This window comes from Chelon labrosus, assembly GCF_963514085.1.
Source record: "Chelon labrosus genome assembly, chromosome: 24".
NCBI classification, from domain to species: domain Eukaryota; kingdom Metazoa; phylum Chordata; class Actinopteri; order Mugiliformes; family Mugilidae; genus Chelon; species Chelon labrosus.
In genome coordinates this window covers 10628442-10650107 of record NC_140357.1, presented here as the reverse complement: position 1 = coordinate 10650107, position 21666 = coordinate 10628442, and the positions used below count along the sequence as shown (strand labels likewise).

Genomic DNA, 21666 nt, shown 5'->3' with positions numbered 1-21666 from the left:
TCCACAAAGACTCACAAAAACACCACACCGCTCAGCTCAGTTTGAAATAGGAAATAGTTTCTCATATTTATTTAGGAAATAGTTACATAAAATATAGAATTAAAGTCTAGTGTAACAGACAGAATTGCACACAGCAATAATAATAATAATAATAACAATAATATTAATTACCAAAGTAACACTGCTGGTAACCCTTTCTCTTTACAAAAGGAACATTTAAGGAGAGAGGTGAAGCATGACAGTCACTCTACAGTCAGACAGTACAAAATGTGGGTATAAATACTGGACATCTAGAAAAATACACAAGTCCTCTTCAGACTCTCTTCATACAATATTAACAGGGTCTCATAGAAAAACACTGAAACACACACACACACACACACACACACAGACAGACAGTCGGCTCCGTTGATTTTAGCACCAGCTGGTCAGATTCCAGAAAGGATTTTGGCAGAACTCCACCTAAAGGTTCAAATATGTTAAAATAAAGTGATAAAATATTCTTTCTTTTTTTTTTTTTTTTTAGCAATCAAAATAAAACAAGAATTCCATAAGAAAACACTCTCAGACCTAGAACCTCGAATGATTGGCGAACAATTTACATCTGTCGTTTCTCTTTTTTATTCTTATTTGCATATACGAGTCAGCAATGCCCATTCAGATATTAAAATTTTATGTACAATATATAACACGGCAGCTAGGAGGAGAGGGAAACCGGGGTGCAGGTGTGCTGTGGTGCACGGAAGCTCATTTCAGTCAATGAATTAATGAATAAAAAGTAATTGAAATGACTTAAAAATGTGAAAAATATGCAAAATAATGGAACAAAAATGAAAATGACGGCTTCCTAAGTCGTTCTTTTGGCAAAATTTTCAAGAAGTTCTGCTATTTAAAGAGAAATTGTCACTACTAAGCCATTACCGGAGGAAATGCAGCACTATTTTTGCAATATTTTAGCATCATTTTGTCATTACGCCGACAAAATGTGTCATTATTTCACCGTAATGTGTAAATATGTCAAAATAATGCAAAATTTTGTCCCGAAAATGTGACATTTTCTCAAAGTAGTCTCGAAATAAGGAGACTTTTTCTCAAAATTACGTGTAAACTGGCGTGAATGGGCTTCCATACAACGCTACATGACACTGAGGGCTACACGGTTTGGGTTCTGCAGCAGGAAGTCAAAAAAAAAAGGAAGAAGAAAGAAAGAAAAGGCAGAAAGGACTACTGAGTGGCATCTGTATTTGTCGACGCTTTCCTGATGGCTGCGTTTTAATTTTTTTTTTTTATCTTTATACAATCTACAGCATCTTCCCTGAGCTACCAACAGTGACACCGGGGAGCGTTCAAGCCAAACAGTTGGTGGGTTTACCTGTACCGAGAAAGTCAATGTACCACGTGGGAAAAAAAATAAAATAAAATTAAAATAATAATAAAAAAATATATATGTATTCTTTGCAGAACATTTACTAATTTTTTATTTTTATTTTTTTTAATTAATTAATAATTATTTAAAATCAACTGGAATTTCAAGAATTTTATTCCTGTTCTGGATTTTTTTATTGCTTCAAAAAAAAAAAAAAGAAAAAAAAAAGAAGTAGCTAAAGATTATTATTTTTATTATTATTATTATGGGTCGTGATTCCACATGGGCACTTTCAGGTCATCCTCCATGGGCATCGTTTTTTGTTTTTTAGCAGCAATAAATGACACATTGAGTTTCGGAGCCAGACGTCGGCCGCATCCGAATGCTTGAACCTGTTCACCACTGTCGTTCACTTTACGCTCCTTAAAGACTTTGTACAGTATCCGTTACAGTGCAATGAGAAGAGGGAAACTAAAAATAAAAAACAATTGCGGTATTGCTGTCCAGTCCACCACCACCACCACCACCACCACACCCAGAGTCAAGCTATCAACAGTCCTGGTTTGGGGTTGGGGTTGGGGTCGGGGGTTGAGGTTTCGTCCTCGCGTCCTCCAGCTCTGTAAGTGCTTCATGTTGCAAGCAGAGAGGGCAGGGCTCTGATCCGAAGTCGCGTTTAAGGCCAAATTAAGCGGCCAAAATGTAGAGAGCGAGAGGAGTCCCGCCTTCTCAAACGCCGTTGGAGCCCTGACTGGTGCAGGAAGAGAAACTGTCATAGAGCGAGTCGCTCAGGGAGCCCACGGGGTCGGCCCCGGGCCTGCTGGCGAAACTGGAGGAGGGCGGCTCGTCCGCGCTCTGCCCAGCGCCGGCGTGGCCCCTGAGGACGACCGAGCCGCCGCTGTGGTTCAGCTCGTTCAGGGACTCCAGGGAGAAGTCGAGGGAGGCCGGCTGGCTCCCGCTGCCGGGCACCTTCTCCATGCTAATCTCCTTCTGCAGAGAAAGAATGAAACTTCAATCAGCACAGAAAATATGTTAATTTATGGCAAACAAAGTCTCATTTTCTGCATCCTATACATGTCCTGCCCTCTGTTACCTCTGCAGCCTCACTCTCTCTTTGTTGCGTACCAACAGCGGGCGCAGAGGTAAATCTCACTTTGCAATATGTAGCTCATCTCATCTGCAGCGTCGTCCTGCAGAGCAATAAGACTGACGCCGCTGGAGAGCACGACAGACATCCACGCTGAGGTTTTTATCACACCCCAGGACCAAATGTACGTCTCGGGTGCTGGCTGGCAGGCGTGCGTCTCCGAGCTCCCGGGCTCCTCCACTCTCCCTGTTATATTAACCGTGTTGTGTGAAGTATTATTTCTTTTATTCAGCCTTGCGCGGCGTGCTTTATAGATTAGCGCAGGAACATGTCCCTCTGAGGAAATGCTACGTCTGAATGAATAAAAAAACGTAGCTCCAGCTAGCAGGAGTGATTTTATCTTTATGCGCTCGAAGAATTAAAAAGCGGCCGGATCGCGTCCTCGCAACCCGAGCCCTTTGGTTCCTCCCTTTGGGCAACACGGCAGCAATCAGGCGACAAACATCCACCGCCACGTGACCCGCCGGCACCGGCACCGGCTCCAGATACGGTCCACAGAGGGAAACAAAACACATAAACCTAAAAAAACGCTGTTTATGATGTGCCCAGCTATCCGTCTTCTTTTAACGCAGGTCTCTAAAGGCGCTTTAACAAGCTACTAACTGTAGCACTCAGCATCAAAATCCCTCCTCAGCGGCTGTAAACACTTCGAGCCAGGCGGCAGCGGCAGCAGCAGCAGCGGCTATTTCTGCAGGGTAAGTACACACAGGAATAGCTTCGGGGGGTCATGGGGGTAACCTCTCGGGACGCTCCAAACTCGGGCCGTTTAGCATTTCGCTGCGAGGCGTGTCTGCTCTCAAGCTCACAAACATCAGTGAAACGGTTCAGGGATGAAAAACAGCTGATAACGGAGCCTTTTAGGTGATCTTTAATCTTTCCCGAACTCACGATGCAAACGTGCTCGATGACGGTTCTGCCTGCAAGCCCTAAGAGGCGGGTTCCTTAGAGCAATGCATGCCGTGTCTGCACAAAAATAATAACCTTTAAATGGACATGGACATGCATGCGTGCAATGTTCATCTTCGGGGGGATTTGCAGCCAACTCGCAAACACAATTCTTGTCAGTAGTCCTGCACAAGAAGCGTCAATGTCTTGGCTAGGAGCGAGCAGAAACAAACGGGAGTTCCCACCGGCCTCTCGTCTCGCTGGATGTTGGATTCCTCTCCCAGAGGCCAGTTAATTGCATTCCCCTGCCAACCCAGGTGTAAACTATTCCGTGATTGGAGTGGTAGGGGAGGGGTTGTGCAATGAAACCAGCGGGACTCTGAGCCCAGAGGGTCAAGAGCGAGACAGCTCTTCTAGTGGAGGATATTGTGCTGCCTGCTTTAGAAATGCCTCATAAGTGCATTGGATTCTGGTCTAGAGATGATGTGAGAAGAAGAAGAAGAAAAATAACTCCGCTCGGGGCGTTAACGCGCGCCGGTGACCTTTGTTAGCGCCCGTCAAGGCGGCGGAATCGGAAGGAATTTCATGTGACGAGCCTGAATCCGGCGCAGGTGTTGAATGCAGATTAGACTTGTTGAATTTTAATTCAGCGCCCACACACAACCCTAATGCTAACCCTAACCCTAACCTTAACCCTGTCACCATTTTTGTGTCAGATTATTGTCAGCCGTAAAAAAAAAAAAAAGTCGTTATACGGCCCTGGGGGGAAACAACGTGATGTGATAGGGATGAGTGAGGCGGATTTCAAGTCCCAACTCTCTCTCTCTTTCTCTCTCCGGTCTGGTTTAGAAACAAAACCAAAGAGATGCTCTCGCTGATTGGATTTGATTTTAGGGGGAACACAATTACCAGCGGATCGAAATCGTCCCGGCCGCAGGCCGCCGCGCCACCTGCGGGGTGAAGCCCAAAAAACGCTTCCCGCTTGAAAACACCAGAGGCCAAATCGTCAATTGGTTCTGCATCGCATGTCAGTAATGGGATGTCTAAACCCGAATTCGGTGGAGCTGCTCGCTACAAAAGCTCGGCGGAAAAAACCTCTTTTGTTGTGACACATTTTCTCATTTTAATCCCTTGATGTTTTTGACTTGTCCAGACGTGCACGTTAATATAAAGTTATAACTCCATCAAACTCCGGAAGATATATATATATATACGCTCGGCAGTCAATTACCATAAAGTTTTGGAGGGAAAGCTCGCTTTGTGTTATTGTTGAGACACTGAGACATTCAGATCATGTCCGTGGGTTTTGTGCGGACTGACTTTACAATGAGGACAAAACGTGCAAAAAAGCGAGATTGTCTCAGGCTCTGCGTCCTCTCCGCTGTCATCGCCGTTGAGGATAATTTGACGGCAGGCCAGCGTGTGGAGGTGTAATGGCAGCTTCCCGCTTTTTATTTCGGGGGTCTGTTCCGTCTGACTGCTGCGCCGTGCCGGTTAGCAATGCCATCAGCCTGACAGCAGCGCGGGAGGGGAGCCCGCAATCCTGCTGCTGATATTTATTTGTACACAGATATAGTTTTGCTTATCCAGTGGCCCCGTTTCAAATTGCATGTCAACCGAAATCTTCCCTTTCCCTCGCCATGTAATCATTGCTCAAGGTAACAAGCTGTTCCTCACTGGAAGTGATGCGGCGCATGCTGATGTGCCCTAGGAATCTCCCTAACTTCACAATCCTGCAGCCGTATCTAGACAAAGGATGGAAATGGGGGAAAGAAAGTACAGAGTGAGCAGGAAAGAATGAGAAAAGTTGGTTTGGGAAGACAATTCACGGGGATAAAAGACATAACAGAAGAACAGAGGAAACTTATTGTAGCGCAGGAGGACAAAGAGAGTTGTAAGGGAGAGACGGAAATAGAGAGGGGCAAAACTGAAAGGAAGACAAGGTAAGACACGGGGGAGAAAGAGAGACTCTGAGGAAGGAGAGGATAGAAGGAGACGGGGGGCGGGGGGGGGGCGGCCGTTAGCAGGGTTGTCAGGTGCTGTCAGGATGATGAATGGGAGGCCAGCGCGGGCTGTGAGGGCTCTGATGGGAGCCGCTGAGCTTTACATCACTCTCCTGAGTGTTTGTGAAAGGTTATTAAAGGCGCTTAAATCACGGGGCTCTGACACCGGACCGCTAGCCGCCGCCGAAACTTCCCCAAAAACTCACGGCGGCGGCGGCGGCGGCGGCGGCGCCTGCTCGAGTCGAAGGCGGCGCGCGCAGGTTGCGGACGGCGAGGGGTGAGGAGGTGACGACGCTCGGATAGATTGTCTTTTTCGGGGAGAATAATGCGGGGTAAATGGGTTCAGAAGAAGTCATCCATCATTATGGTTGGTTCCCAGCTTCAGAATAAGGTTACTGTAAAAATTAGCATTAACTTTGGGCTTCGCAGAGCTGCAGTCACCCACTCCCGGTAGTGGAAGTAATTACACAAACAAACTACTGTAATAGTGATGGATGTTTGTCCTCGCCGTCGAGACTGTAATACTTTCTCTAAATTCAGTTTCCTGGATTTTATTCCAACCTCTGAAAACATTGATAGAGTCATAGAACAGGGGTTACATTAGTAACTATCGTTTCTCCACTCCACTGTGTTAGGCTACTCTCATATGCTGCAAAATATGGACTTTAACATATAAAATGTTCATTTATATGTTAAAGTCCAACACTCCAGCTTCAATACAGAAACTTTAATTACTTTGTTGCATTACATTCTTTAGATTTAAAGTCAAAAAGTGAAGAGAACGCTTAAATTGAAGTGACAATGCACTGTTTTGCAAAAAGCTCCAACAAGGACATCTAAGTTCTTTCCAACCTCTTCACATACTGTTGGGTAGTTCAACCCATCAGCATCTTAAAGTTTGCCTGCGCTACTCTTTTGTTTTCGTCTAGCGCCGACATCTTGACCTTGCATTTTTGGCGCAGTCCCCGTAAACACCGCGGGCTAACCCCTCCACTCAGAAACGTAGCCTAGCGCATCCAATTAGAGGACAAAGGTACGAGACAAACACGGGGTTGATTCTCCTGCAAGTCGGCTAATGGAGTTGTGCTTGCAGCTTGGCTGCACAGCGACGCATCGAGCTTCCCGCCTCGCCTCGCCTCGCCTCGCCCCTCCGCCGGGACTCGCATCAGAATCAGAAATCCCTCTCTCTCTCTCTATCGAGCTTGTCTCACTTGCAGTTCAAGTGCGGTCGCTGAACTTTGCTTTGTTAAATGGAGACTCTGCTCCTGTACAATGATGGCATACTTGAGTGAAATTCTCCATTTGCTTCAGATGATAGAGCCGGGGTATTGACCTCGGAGCTTAGATGGAGTCAGCGCGGCTCAAGTGTTGCTCAAGGACACTTGAGCAGTGGTGTTTACCGGCCCTGTCGCCCTACATCACCTTACCGCCGAGCACCGGGCCGGATTAGTCATAATAAAATGTGTAGTACTCCTGCATGGAGGAGGCAGCTTTTGCAAAACAAAAATGCGAATATTGATCGAAAGCCGAAGCACATTCCACCTTAAACCTCGGATCTCTGAATAATTATTATGCATCGTGGGAGTAAATGCATCACAAATTGTTTAGATCTGATTTTATGTGGTGACAACACAGGTCAAGTATTAGTAATTCCCCCTTCGACTCCCAAACACAATTATTTTTTTAAAGTCCCGTTGAGTCAGACATTTTTTTTTTTATTTATTTATTTATTTTCCCAGAATATGGATTTTTATGTCAGGGTTGGTGTCGGGGCAAGAGCGGTGCAAGAAGGGAGAGCTGTGCCGTCCCGTAGAGCTGGCCCCCATACGGGCTGGAGGCCATTTCACGGTCCGTGCTCCTCATTTGTCATTCAGCAGCGTTAAATACTCGTAGGCAAATACCCGCTGACACGAGAGGGCGAGGCGATCGAAAGCAATTAGACGGCCTTTTTCTTTGGAAATCTGCAAACAATCCCGGCGACGGAGGCGAATGCCTCGGAGTGTAAACAGCTCCTCCGGAGGCAGAAAAGAAGTTCAGTGGAGGTATTTTCAAAGGTGGATTTGACATTGCAACGCGACAGTACTCGCTCTGACCAACGGAAGAGTCTCCTTTCCGCCGACGTTGGTGACTTAACAGCGATTTATTCTCCTTCACGCCTCCGCTGCGAGGAAATTATGCGTCCTCTATCCTGGGAAGACTTTCATTGAGGGCAAGGGCTATTTTTCGGACTCTAAAGTTGCGTATGCATCTCCACCTGGGAGCTGACTAGTCTTTTATCACTTTAAAGTGGTTTGCATTAAATGAGCTGATTTATTCTCGAACAATCACCACAAGGCGTGCCGTATTATGTCGTAAATAGAGGCACACAACTCAATAAAATCCTCATTTATTGAATAATATTTCCCTAATAGACCAGAAATGATCATTTAGCTGCACCTTTGGTTCATAAGAGAGTATAACGACCAATAAAATGCCTGTAAAGCAGCCTTTTAATGACAGTAATACTCACGCTGAGCCTGTCTCCTGCTTTGCCGTCGAGTGATTGCTCTTTGTGCAGCAGGTTGTACTGGGAAATCCTCCTGCTGTCCTTCTCCAGGTGCGAGAACATGTCGTGCTGGTAGTAGTCCATGATTGACAAGGATTCCTCCACACTGGTCCTCTTCAGAGTCTCCTCACCTACTGTAGACGTGAAGAAAAACAGCTTTAGCAAACAAAAATAAGTGAATAGATGTTTTGCTTCGGCGGCTAATGTTTTCAACCAGACCTGAGTCGCCGGTCTTGGTTCTGTCTCTCGGCGTCCTTTGCGGGGAGCTCACGGGGCTTCCGGTTCCCTCGGGTTCGGTCTCGGTGTCGCTGCTGCTGCTGCTGCCCGAGTACGTGCACACTCGCAGGGCCCTTTCCTAATTGCATGCAGAAGAGAGGAAGAGTCAGTCAAGTATTGCATTGTCTCAAGACTTGATTGGACTTTTAAGAAGAAGAATTTAGGCATCTAGCTGATTTAACAGGCAATCCTTAATTTTGTGACATTTTAACGCCGATTAATACGTCATTGACTTACACAGGGCATATCATGCTCCTTGGTTTTCCTCTCTTCCTTGTCTTCGGTGGAACCTGAGATGTTGCCACGTGGCGCACAGAGACTCAACCTCTTTGTCCTGATAGCATCTAGAAATCAGAGAAAGAGTAAATAACAGGATCTAGTACTACTACCCTCCTCCTCTGGCAAACACAGGATGAGCACATCTCATGCATCCATTCACCCAAAACCCTTCCAACTGGCTACGCATCCATCGTATGAATGGAGCTGCACAATAACATCTGAGCTATGAAACATTAATGGCGTCCACTCTGGTATTGTTCTATCCATGACTCCTGGCAGCCCACATATTGTGCAACAGCTTTCAGCTGTCGTCCCCACATGACGACGCACTGCCTTATTATCACTCTACCTACTGCCGTCTCGGACAGACGTCAGTTTAATTGCCCCACATTCAGAAAGGTCTCTTTTCATGTGAGGCAGATTCGGCTGCATTATTACAATAACGGCCTGCTCTTGGCTCGTGTTCTGTCTCCATCTGAACAATCAGCATCAAGATCATAAAAGTCCTTTCACCTCCTTCCTCGCCTATTAGGAAGCAAACAATTCGACCGCTTCCTTTTAGGCATCCTTTTAGATTTTTGATTCCACACAATGAGGATAGAAAGAGCGGCTGCGTACTCGCAGGCTCTCCTAATCAACTTGTTTCGCGGGCAACAGGAGCCGCTCTCCGCCGGCTCCGACAGTTCAGACTCAAATTGCTGCCTCTGCAGTGCCGCCGCAGCACAGAGGTGAAATAGATGCAGCTTAATGTCCTGTAAGCATAAATCTCTGGGTGTGATCACTCATCCCTGCGTGTTATTGTTGCTTTAATCAGCCATCTGATTGCAGCCTGCCCGCCACTGTTCTGTCGTGCATCATTCCCAACGCCGAGGCAGAAGGTGCTTTATGATCTACGGCTGTGTTGACATACTTATCTAATTGCATTTGTTAGTTTTCCTCGGGGCATGGGACAGCCATCACGGCCACGTATCAGATGTCAGTGTTGATGCATTAGACTCCGAACTAGCTGAACAAACAAGGTTCTTCTTTTAATCAGAGTTTAATAAACTAAACGACTTCATTTTGTCTGTTTGTCTGGAGGCCTTCAGCACTCCGGAGGAAAATGAGTTAATGTAAAACATTTCATCTGCCTCCTCATAGATAAACACAGAGCCTTAGACTTTGTTAATAGCAGCTTTTACAGAAGTGCATTTCAATTTGTTTTGCTCTTTGGATTCAATTGACGAGACGTTCTTGTTTTAGCAAAGATTTTCTTCAGGTTAGCTCGGAGAAAAATGGCGTTGAACATCCCAGTGATCACTTATGAACCGAAACGGCCATGCTAGCAGCACGAGGTCAACAGTTTTGGTTTGTTTTGTGCCACCGTGAGGTTCTGTCTATATAGGTACCTTACTGTTTTAGCATGCTAAGATGCTAAGATGCTAAACTGAGATAGAAACCTGATTTGGTTTGCACATTGCCACTAGGAGCATGTTAGCTAGTTGACGTTAGCAAGTGGCTAGCTTTAGACTGCCAATTTTCAGAATATTACCAGTCTAGCATTAGCAAAACTATGTTAGCTAACGTCGAGTAAGATTCACAAACGCCCTCGCTAACTAACTTTTGCAACGCTAAATATGCTACTGCCAAGTGAACGGCTCCCTCTTGTGGTATTCACGTAACCGGAAAGGTCACAAGTTCACGAGTTGTTTGCACACATTTTCAAACTAATTTATTCATTTTGGATCATTTTTAGGATTATGCCTTTGCATTCTCTACAAAATGTCACCCCGTTCATTAGCTTGCTAAACTGTTAGCCTAGGTGGTTTCTGGCGCCAACAGTTGCCTAGCAACAACGTTCTCACAGTCACAGTGTTACTTCCCATGTCATAACTACAAATTCCATTTAAAGGCAGCAGCTGTAAATACCATGTTAGCAAAAGACAAAATATAAATGTTTCGTCCATTCACACAATGTCCACAACACTTTTAACCTCAAGACAGGGAGTGAATAACATTCCATACCCATTGCATCATCCCTTTAGGTCATCTTTTCTGACATTAAGCTTAGCTTAGCACGTGTGTTTTTAGGCTTTTTCTTATTTGTACCAAACATAATCATTACCAGGTCATGATGTTCTTGACTCACCTGAGGATGCTAACTTGGGCAGCCGGCTGTGGGTGTCCTGGGCGATGCTGCAAGTCACAGTGGGGTCGGACAGGGAGTGGCCCATGGTGGCAGGGGCATGCAGGCAGGTTTTTGGAAGGGAAGGCACTTTCACATCGGGTTGTGAGGGGTCGGGGTGAGAGGAGGGAGGCTCCTGATCGAGCTCGGAGGAGCCGGCGGTCACCCCAGCGGGGCTGGATTCGGATTTAGGGAGGTGCCGGCTGCTGGCCCGGGAGACCGAGTCGGGGAGAGGGAAGGTGCCGATGCCACTGTCCAGGGTTCGCATCTGACAGCTGGAGCCTAGAGTGACACGGAGAGGAGTGTGACGTCTGGGAAAAGCAGGAGACGACGACGACAACAAAGGAAAAGAAAGGAGGGCTTGGATTTACATGCAACGGAAGGGGTTGTGAGTAAACAGGGAATCTAGCAGGTTCAGTAACACGTGGCAAATAGGAAAGGAGAAAAAATAAAGTTTTTATTGGATAGAGAAACATAGCAGTCCTAATTAGACACTCTTGTTGGAAACATTTGTAGTAGCGACAGATGCACAACTCTAATTTAGGACAAAATACGCGAGAAAACACCTGCTGCCGACAGATCTGAACTAAATACCGAGCTGCGACCCAAAGACTTGTTCCTCGGACTCATCAGAGTGCACGCTGGGCTGTAATCAGGAAAAATGACAGCGAGCAGGAACAGATGGGCGTCGTTTAGAAGCCACAGTTTGCAGAGCCTTGACTCATGCTGGAACAGATGGACGGACGCTCAACACGGCCCAGGTCCTCGTAACTGCGAGCACTAACGGCCAGCAGCTACGCCGGCTAATTATTTGTGTTTAGCAACTTTGTGCTGAGTTAGAGTTTGAGTAAGTGGAGGGGGAAATACAAGAAGCTATGGGCGAGTTTAATTCTATTTACTTCTACAGCGTCTTCCACGGTTGGCATTGGACATGATGTATCCTCTGCAGCCATCAGTTCTAGCTCAAAATATTGGCAGGCCGGCGCATAGTTTTCTGTTTTGGAAAAGAAATGGGCCGATATTGACAAGCTGCGCATCTAGCGTCTCAATGGTACACGACTCAACATACCCGTCTATGAATAAAACTTTTTTTTTTTTTGTTTTAAGAGAGTTTGCAGTCTCACGGGCTTATTGATCCGTTTTCTCCTTGGATGGCTTACTAGCGCGCCTCCGTGCCACTAAACTGAAGATCCTCCTCTGAATGTCAGTGGATGCACAAATGAGGGGATTTAAAGGAAGTTATGATTTCGCGTTTTGTTTTGTTTTTTGTGGGGAAGTTCAAGAGTTCTCGAGAAAGCACATGCACCGACTTCTAACACATACTGCACATAGTGAACCTGTGAAAACCGAGCGCTTGGGTGTACACATGCATCATGTTCACCGGACAGATGGCTCGCGACTCGTGCACGCACGTCTGCTGCGAGGCGCTCCTGCGCAGTTGCATGCGCCGTCCTGATCCGAGTGCATGTTGTGATACACGCATGTGAGCGTTGCAAAAGAGAAAGGCGCGGGGAGCCATAGATTACACTGCTGTATAATTGAATGCCAAGGCTGGCAGTTCAAAATGCCCTCTATAACCAAACTTTAACAAGGTCCACAGTAATTCCACCCAGAGGCACAAACAACTGGACATAATCTAGTTTTTCATGCGTCCCCTATCACTTCTGTAAACAACCTCCGGGGCGTGAGAGGAAAGCTGGTTTGTTGATACCTCCACTCTGCTAAAATGGTTTCATGCAATGAAGAGGTGTCGAGGGGAAAAGCGAGAGTCATCACTAACTACTATATTTAGTTAGGAGTTATCTCTGCGTCAGCAATCAGACGGAATGGAAAGACGTATTTCCACAATAGACAGCAGTGTCCTGGTACACGATCGGCTGCAAAACGTTGAAATATTAAAGTTTTTAATCCGTCGTTGTGTTGCTTCTTGCTCAAAGCGCTGATTAAAATGCAGAAATCGCATCTGGTGAGAAACTTTTAAGAGAAACATCAGCACCTAGGCCGAGTAATTGCTGAATTATTGGTATTGATCAACAATGCCGTCAGCCCCCTGCAGATGTATTAGGGTTATTTCGTGCTCTGGCTCAGTCAAAATGGTATTTATTGCCCAAGTTGGCAAAAAAAAAAGAAAAGGCGCCCTTGGGGGAGTTTCTTCTAATGTACAATAACCGACCAGCGTGAGGCTGAACTTCAAAGCTCACATTCATAACTTGGAGCATGGATTTCGCTCGTAAACTGTCTGGATGCAAACTATTTACATGACTGATGTGTTTACCTGGCTGCTCTTTGGAGAGGCGTGACATTATATAGCGCCACGGCTGAGGTGAAATATTTAATCCACACGGCGTCGGAAGCGCTTAGCTGGCGGAATATAAACAAGGCGCCGCGTTAATCGGAATACACAAACAATTAGCCATTTTATTTTTGCCGCAGGAAAGCGGCTCAAGCCCAGCCCGTTTCTTAAAACCATTTGATTAGTTGCTTCACAGCTAGATCTTCACTTGGCAGACCATCTCTGCTTCTCTGGAGATTATTTTCATAAGAAACTCTGCCTCAGAAGACTTTATTATGCGCATACTGAGGATATGAAAAGCTCCAACTATGGTGTGAACCCAGCACAATAACCAACTTCTACACTAGTTAGTTACAAAGAGCTAATTAAGAAAAAAAGAAAGTAGAAAAACCAGCTTTGTTGGTTTTACTATGTGTGCACACTCACACACAAGTAGATATAGCATACGTTCATTTGATAATCATATTTTAGCTCAGTTTTGGTCTCCTCGACATCTTAAGAAAAACATTTAGGGTTTTACCTTCTTTGCTGACAATGTGGGGCTTTATTTTTGTTAAAAACTTTCATTTCGTTAGCCTCATCGCATAATTGCCTCATTTTTGTGTTTTTTTCTTGTTTTCCGAAAACGTTAAAATATGACTTAGGCAATTATGCTACGAGGTTAATGTCACACTGCAGCGTCTTAGGTTTTTTGCCTCGTAACGCTGGCTTCCACTGAAAACGACTTGTAGTATGCCATGAGTGCCCTCTTTTATATTCAAGTAATCATTTGATTGAATTTTTATTGTCAAAATACTGAAAATAGAAGCTTTAAATGAACAAGAGCGGGTTTAATTTGGTTTTAAAACTATTTTACTTCAAGAAATCTGGTTTATTTGAACAAAACTGTGGAAAAACAAACCATTTCCTCTTCTCGAAGAGTGTTAAATGAAGATCCTGGCCAAGAAATACATCAATTCAAGCTGCATTTGTCAGCCAGTAAATCCCTGTAACTTCCGCTTCCTTTGCCGTATTACAAACTACAATAGAAGTGTGTTATGCTGTGGTAATAACGATCATCCCGCCTGACAAACTGTTTGATGCATCTACTTTTTCGCTTCCTTAGCTGCTCAGGCATTGTGAGATATCACCCGGCTGCACATCAATCACCTGACTAGACTGTCAACACGCCCGCCTGCGATTTCCCCGCAGTGGCGGCGAGTCTGGCGGCGAGGTGAACCGCTCGGCGGAGGGATTGAGTTGTCACTCACATCAGGAAATCACAACTGTAAAATGTGTTGATGCTCCGTTGCACCGGTTGATTCGTGACGGTTAGCGACAGCTTTATGTAAGCTAAATGAAGGCAACCGTGCGGGGGGGGGGGGGGGGAGGGGAGACAGAATCATGCAGATATGAAGCCCAGCAGCTTAGAACAACATGAACCTCCAGCACTTTGGGAACAAAATGATCAGTTTTTGATAAAATATCCTCTCAAGATTTAAAGCTTACCTATCATGTGGCCTTGACAAGCCGTGTCTGGGATGTGTCCCTCCTCGTTTTCAGCTTTGAGCTTGATCTTCTCAGTCATTAAGAGCGTCTGTGATATCAACAAACAGTGCGTGTTAGCGACAAAGTCCAAAAAGCAGGTAAAATATTTCACAAAAGCTACCTCCAGATATTTCATGACTTTTCGGATGAATAGACAAGCCTCTGGCATTATGAAGTATGTTTAAACTCTTGTCCAGAAAGATGTAAGATAATTGTCATGCTTGCTACTTCACTTTAATTGGGTTATTTCAAAAAAGAAAAAAAAGAATGGGGTGTTTCGGCAGCGGTGTAAGAGGAGCTTGTAGGTCACAAAGTATGGCTCTTTTGTTGTATTTCTGTGGGGAGCAGATAGAAGGAAAGCTTGGAGGATGGTATTAAATGGCCCTTTTGTCAAACTGAGTGCTGGCGATAAGGGGCTCCTCCATGTTATCAAAATTCCACATCATCTGGATTAAATTTCCTACATTATGCCGAGAGACTGTCATTCTCTTCCTCGGTTCAGACTGCTCCTTTTTTTTTACTTCCTTTTATTATTGCCGCCTCCCTCCAGAGCACTCAGCCTCTCCATCATTTTCCCTGACTGACGGATAATAAAGAATAAACCGACAAGGTCATAATTTTGCTTACAGAGTGCACTGATTTAATGCATGTAATCAAACCTCGGAGAGAATGCTAGTCTGTATTACACGCGCGGGGCTGACAGATGTCTCGGTTTTGAGATACAGTTTGAAAACCTTCAGCCTTCCGGAAACAACAACAACAAGCGCATCGGCCTGGGTGGGTAATAAAAAAAAAAAAAGTAGGCGATGAATTGTAGGCTGAGTCAGAACACAATGTGAATCAATAGAGCCTTAAGGGGATGCGATGCTGAAGAGGCGGCGGGGTTGTGGATGAGTTTGTGTGCATGTACAAGTGTGAGAACCTGCGGGAATTTGCATGTGTGTTTGCGGTGCTGGCAAACCCGGAGACAATCAAGGAAAACTCAACACGGACACCTCTGTAATGAAGCCGCCGGGGGTTTCTATTACATGTTTGCTCACTTACGGCCGTATCCGTGCAGATCTCCATATCTCCCCTCATTTCGCCGTGTTTCTTGGGCGTGGAGATGCCGGGCGGCGATGCGGCCACGGAGTTGCCCTTCACCGCAGTCCTGCGAGGAAATAAGATTTGATCTGTTTTTATGTCTGCGTGCCGAGCGCCTTTCCTTTATCAACTCGTCAGGTAGAAAGCGAGGCTGCTGATAAATTGCATTGACCTGCTCTTTCGCTTCGGCAGACATGTGTAGACACACAAACACACACAGAAATGTCATCAGTCCGTAAAGTGGTCGCTCACAAGAGATTGTTTGAATGATAAAATTTGTCAGCTGGGATCTGGAGTGGCGATGCAATGAAGTGAGAAGTATGACATGTGGAGCTTTCCAGGCTGAAGCAAACTTTACCTTGAGTGAGTCTGGTCCTGTTTGACTGTTTATGCTCAATGGAGCAGACTCGCAACTCAAACAGACAGATGTTTGGGTTGTTTCCTCACAAGTGTCGGTGATAGCTCGTGTTTAACTTAAAAGAGTCTGCTTTACATTACATCCGACCAATTAAAGATAATTCATGGCGACAAAGATGTTGCTTTACTCACCTGCCAAGAAGCTCTTTCACGAACTGGTCTTTGCCAATGAAGCCGGTGGTGCACTGGATCTGGCTGGTAATCTGACCCATCTGATTGTTGCAATGGTCCATGATGGAGCTCAGCTTGTTGTTCACCTCGGCCAGATTCTGCATCTCCGGGCTGTCTTTCTGCTGGCTCTCGTTTTTCTTCTTGTCCTTCTTCTTGTCGGACTTCATCTGCTTGCCTCCGAGCACCGAGCCGATCTTCAGCTCCTTCTTCTCGTCCTTTCCCTTGGGGGACTCCGATTTTTTGCCGCCCAGGGCTGGAAGCTTGCTCTTGCGGAGGCCGAACCAATTCGCTAGAGAGGGGCCTGTCTTCTGTTTGGGCTCGCTGGCAGCAACCTTCCCCTGCTCTTGACATTTCTGCAGATTTTCCTCAATTCCCATCATAACTTTCTCTTCAATAGTGCAGACCGTTGGGCTGTTCTTTTTCTCCTCCATTTCTAGGGTTTTGTTTGGCGAGTCCGTCTGGGTTTTAATTTCCCTGCTTAGGTCTGTCTCGTTAGGCGTGATCGCGGTGGGTTCTGTCTCTCTAACTGGGCTTTCCAAGCTATACACACAAGAGGGTGGAGGCTGAAACTGCGGATGCGAGGCAACTTTTGCCGGCTTACGGATGTTGTTCAAACCAATTCTATCACTGATGGGTAAGCTGCGCACCTCTTTTAAAGAAGGTGAGGTGATGGTCTCCCCCTTCCCTGAACTCTGTGACCCGTCACCTTTAGAGCCGCCTGATTTAGAAGTTCTCTCAGGGAGGGCGCTGTGATTATTTGACCCTGTCATGCCGCCATAGTGGCTGAGCCTAGACCTCGGGGAATGGATAGGGCTCTCAGCTAACCCAACACTAGGTGCCTCCAAGGAGCTCTGTCTTGAAAGAGAGTTCCCCCTTTCCCCAGAGTTGGTTATGATGTGAGTTCTGATTTTTCCAGGTCCCTCTACAACATTGATGTTGGGTTTCTCAATGTAGTTGGTGCTGAAGCTCTGGCTGCGAGCTTTGGCTCCATTCATACCCAACGCCGGCTTCAGATGAGGTTTGGTTGTCACGGATATGGATCTACCGAATAGCTGACTACTCCTTTTCCCCTTATCACAAACATCCCCCTCCTCCGGCAGCACGGGAGCTTGTAATTCCTCTTCCAGTAACCTACACTGGACTTCACCTTTCCCCTCTGTAACAGACATCTTGGCTGTTGGATCAATACTGTACGCCGACTGCAAGCTGTCACACTGGGTAGAAGCATTTGAAGTCACAGTCTCCTTGGAGACTGCGTTGATATGATCTTTCTCTTGTTTGCCTGGTACAGAGAGACTATTTTTATGGCTAGGGGGAGATTTTAAAAATGCTTTAAACCCCATTGGAATGCGAGTTTTTGAGGTTTTTTCCACTGGGTTAGGGGATATCACAACCGAGCTGGGTGGGCTGACTACAGCTTTACCATTCTGAGGCTCTGTTTGGCCTTGAGGTGCATCCTGAAGCGATATTGGTAAACTAATAGAGGTTTTCTGCACTGACTGATGGACATTTTCGTGAGTGGATCCCCTCTTACTTGCAAATGAGTTCTGAAGCGAGGACCCTCTGAGGGCACTGTAGGGAGGAGGGACATTCTTTGAGCCTTTAGGTGCATTTTCAGGTTCTCGAGCACACCCTGAGTTTGCAGAAGGGAGGTAGTCTTTTGTGGTTATCCGCTTTGAAGTGCCTTTAGTAGGAGTCTGAGCCGTGGCAGGGGACTTTTGAAGGTGCTGACTGGTTTTGTCGACCAGTTTCTGAGGTGCAAGTGCAGTCCCGTAGCCTGCATCCAAGTCTAAACAGTCTTTATCCTTGATGGGTAGTGTAGCTTGCATATTTGGTACAAGTGAGGTGTGGTAACTTGGGGGAGGGCCCCTCACAGTGGTTGGTGTGGATGGTTGAGCCACCCCTGTTTTATGTGCTTGAGGTGACCCTTCATAATTTGGTCTGATCAGTAAGGAGGTGGTGCGGCCTGGGGGAGGGGGAGGAGAAGGGGACCTGAGTTTATTTTTGCTAGTTTCACAGTGTTTGTCTCTGGTTGGCTGTTCACTATTGTCAGCATACTCCAGGTGCCTCCTTGACAGGTGAGGGGAACTGGATGAGGAACTCTTACTCCATTCGGCCCTGCTAGGAAGCTTGGAGTTTACAGCCTTTGGGCTCTGCGAGCAGGTCCCTGGTGTCTTGATGAATCTGGACAGTTTAACTGTAGGAGAGGAGGATTTCTCCTGACTGGAGGACCCTGAGTTGCCACTGTTACTTGGTTCAGTCGAGGAGCCCTTTGACAATCTCAGTGGAGATCCTGAAGGTTTGTTACGACCAGGTATCTTTGAACCACTCGACTTGGGACTAGCAGCTTCATTCATGGGGGGGATGGAATGGCCTTTATTAGCTCGGTTGCTCGGTGGTTTGATTAGTTTCCTTTGAGGGGTCAGCTGCATTGACAGCCTCTCTGCACTTCCCTCACTGCTACCGCTTGCTTTGCTAGTTCTAATCTGATATTCAGAAGGCTTCTCTGGAGATTCAAGAACACTGTAATTTCTGGAGTTTGCAGATTTTTGCCTTGTCGGCCTCTCCTGGGGTACTACTTCTGTGTAATTAGCAACCACCTTGTGACCAGCATCTACTTCAAACTTCTGAGCACAAAGTTCAATAGGCTCTCCTTCTGCATCAAATATCGCCACTATGCTTTCCTCAGACTGAGTGTACTTGGCTCCTTTGGGCTCCTTGATTAAGCTAAAAGGCCTGGGCCTCCCATCCGCAGACTGGGTGCGCCCCTGGTCTCTTCGCAAGAATTGTTGTGTGAGCAGCTTGGCGGGATCCCTTGATGGCCTCTCGGCTTGCTCTGATGACTGGCCAAAGGACATTCGGATATTACTGCGCTCAGATTTGAGTTCCTCTGGGTCGTCCACATCAGAGAGGAGATTGGGACCCTTTGGGTCAGAAGGTTTGAAGCGCAGCATAGATGGTTTGCTAAAAGCTGATTTCCGCCCTCCCTCAGGGAGTAAACTGTTAATGAAGCTCATGAGCTTTTCAGGACGCTCTTTTGAGTCATAGGCGGGAGGGTTTTTTGTAGCCGCGGGACCCGAGGTACCGTCAGCTCCACCGTCCTGACTCCCCTCCAAGCTACACAAGCTGTCTGAGATGCTGTGAGAAAGACTCTTACAGTTAAACCAGCTGTCCTTGGTAGGGACGTTATCTCTGCAACTGGAATGTGCCAGTTCATCATCTGCATCATCAGAGTCGTAAGAGAACTGCTTGCCCCGTGCAGCTGAAGTCCTGCTAACAGGGGTAGGCTTGGTTACCCCTTTGCCGCTATTCTTGATACCCAGGGAGTAGATGCCCTCATTGGAGTTCATGCAGTCTTTGTAGCCGGACTTGGAGACCTTGGATGAAGAAGATAAGCTCCTGTGTTTCCTCCTCTGGAGCTTCCTTAGTCCTTCCAGGATGTTGCTCTCCTTACGCCTCGTGGGAAGCTGCTCCTCAGGGGGTGCACAGATATTACTAGGAGCCGACGAACCCAGACTCAGCCTCTTCTCCCAGGTCAGAGATGACTACAGGAGAAAAAGTAAGGCTTTCACTCTCATATGTGATATTGCAGATTGAACAGACATCACACATCACATATTTTGTATGCAAAACATGGTCACAATTTTAGTTTTAGCCAGAGGAAAATATACTTTCTGAAAGTTTCAATGGAGCTTTTACCTCCATTTGGAGACATAATTAACACTTACTGGAAGATAAGGGATTAATTAGCGTCTCCAAAGAAATTAAATGAAAACCTTATGACTTGCACCCCAAACAGGGATCTCTATGAACTACCACTTGTCCTTGTTTTCCAGAACTGATGTCAGGGTTTATATAGTAAGTATGTGCTTACCATTTTCCCACTGGAGCGTCCGTCATTCCAGGTGAAAGAGCCGCTGGAGAATTCGCTGCATGCACTCGACAGGGACAACTCACTACTGCTACGGCTGCTGCGTGGGTAGATGGGCGCTGGCACCGTCAGACTAAGCTGGCTCAGACACTTGGCCACGGGGAAACCTGCCTTTCCATTCAGCTCCTATGGGACAAGGAGACATAACAGTTTAAATATGCTGCGCAAGGGGAAATGTTTTCTTCTATTCTTAAGCAAAAATCTGTGTGAATTTCGAAACTTCACAAGACTATGCACCAAAAGTGCGTGCAGGCAGTCGGCCGGTGTTGCATGTCTAATTGCCATCTCGCCGTTAGTTTCGTGACGGAAGATGTCTAACAAACACTCGACGGACCAATCAGATTTCCTGGATAAGTCCACTAAACTGCTCAGGCTCTGCACTTTGCAAACAAATCAATCACATTTCCATGCGCAATCACCGCGACACGGCAGATGTTTATCCAATTAGAGTCTCGCTGCAGAGAGTGCGATGGTGACAATGGATTATTTAAAGAAAAACGATAAGAAATGGGATACGGAGTTTATTTCACTAATCTTCTATAAGTGTATTATTTTACCTTACACATTTGGATAACGACATTACTCATAATTCACGTCATGGCCATTATTGTTTTATCTACTCCAGCTTCTTCCGCTCCGATAACGCACTTTATCAGGTGGCATTCTCAGAGGGGTATAAGGGTAAAAAGAAATGGAGCATTTTCAGACCTTAATGCATAATACATAAGATGACTAATGTACCACAGTGTCCTATGGAGTCGTTTTTACTGACGATGAGTCTCAATCGATGCTTTTCTGGTAACATGACAAGGATTTATTCCTCTTAGTGCCAAGTGATACTGCCAGCTCTTCCTGCTGAGAGCACAGGAGGGGTCACGGCTGCAGATTGTTGGGGTTTGTATTTTAATATCTTGCAATGATTTCTAGAGGGGGGCCGGGTCGGGGGGAGGAGGTGGGGGACGGTTTGTACAACAACACGTGGAAAAGTACACTGCCTCCTGCAGTGTTTCTCATTGCGCTTACATTAGAGGGAGAGTCCGCGTTCCTGGAAAGCAGGAAAGCCTTGCTCCGCTCCGGCTCCAGAAGCAGATCTGCCGCAGACAGATCCATGATCCGAGAGTGGAGTTTCTGAAAGTCAAGGACACGGCATTGGTGAATTTTTGACTTTGGGGATCTCGAGGAAATTAAAATGAGCCCGAGATGAGACGACGACAGATTGGTATGAAGATTTTTATCGATATGTTGCACGGTACTCGGTGTAAGCACTTGCACTTTGCATAAAAACGTTACGTCTGAAATATTTTTCAAAATATGACAAACGGAATAAAAACTGAATGATTGTTCAAGGCAGAGCAATATTTTAGCCATCAGCTTCCCTTCACTGGTGCCACACAGAGCCCCGATTCATACTTATCCCTCAAAGTCATTAATGTCATTGGCCAGGGAAAGAGAAAAAAAAAAGTGGATGTGAATCTGAAATAATTGCATCTGGGAGTAAGGGATTCCTTTGATTTTTTATTTATTTATTAATTCTTATGCCAGCCTGCCGTCTCTTCTGTTATTTAACTCTTGTGCTTAGGAG

General features: G+C 46.1%; 1 protein-coding gene across 4 annotated transcripts in view; it reads right to left on the bottom strand.

The window, feature by feature from the left end:
* Positions 1-36: 36 nt before the first annotated feature.
* LOC311509351 (nck-associated protein 5-like) overlaps positions 37-21666 on the bottom strand; it is a 107661-nt gene continuing 86031 nt past the window's right edge. For 2 of the 4 annotated variants that reach the window (XM_084574506.1, XM_084574509.1), the window contains 10 exons: positions 21108-21212; positions 20028-20210; positions 16115-19698; positions 15527-15632; positions 14444-14531; positions 10627-10944; positions 8457-8563; positions 8163-8298; positions 7908-8077; positions 37-2353 (listed from right to left, as the gene is read on the bottom strand). In XM_084574506.1, the coding sequence (XP_084430632.1) occupies positions 2093-2353; positions 7908-8077; positions 8163-8298; positions 8457-8563; positions 10627-10944; positions 14444-14531; positions 15527-15632; positions 16115-19698; positions 20028-20210; positions 21108-21212 (5058 nt within the window). In that variant the 3' untranslated portion in view covers positions 37-2092. The remainder of the gene's footprint in view (positions 2354-7907; positions 8078-8162; positions 8299-8456; positions 8564-10626; positions 10945-14443; positions 14532-15526; positions 15633-16114; positions 19699-20027; positions 20211-21107; positions 21213-21666) is intronic. The other 2 variants (XM_084574507.1, XM_084574508.1) reach the window with 2 other exon arrangements.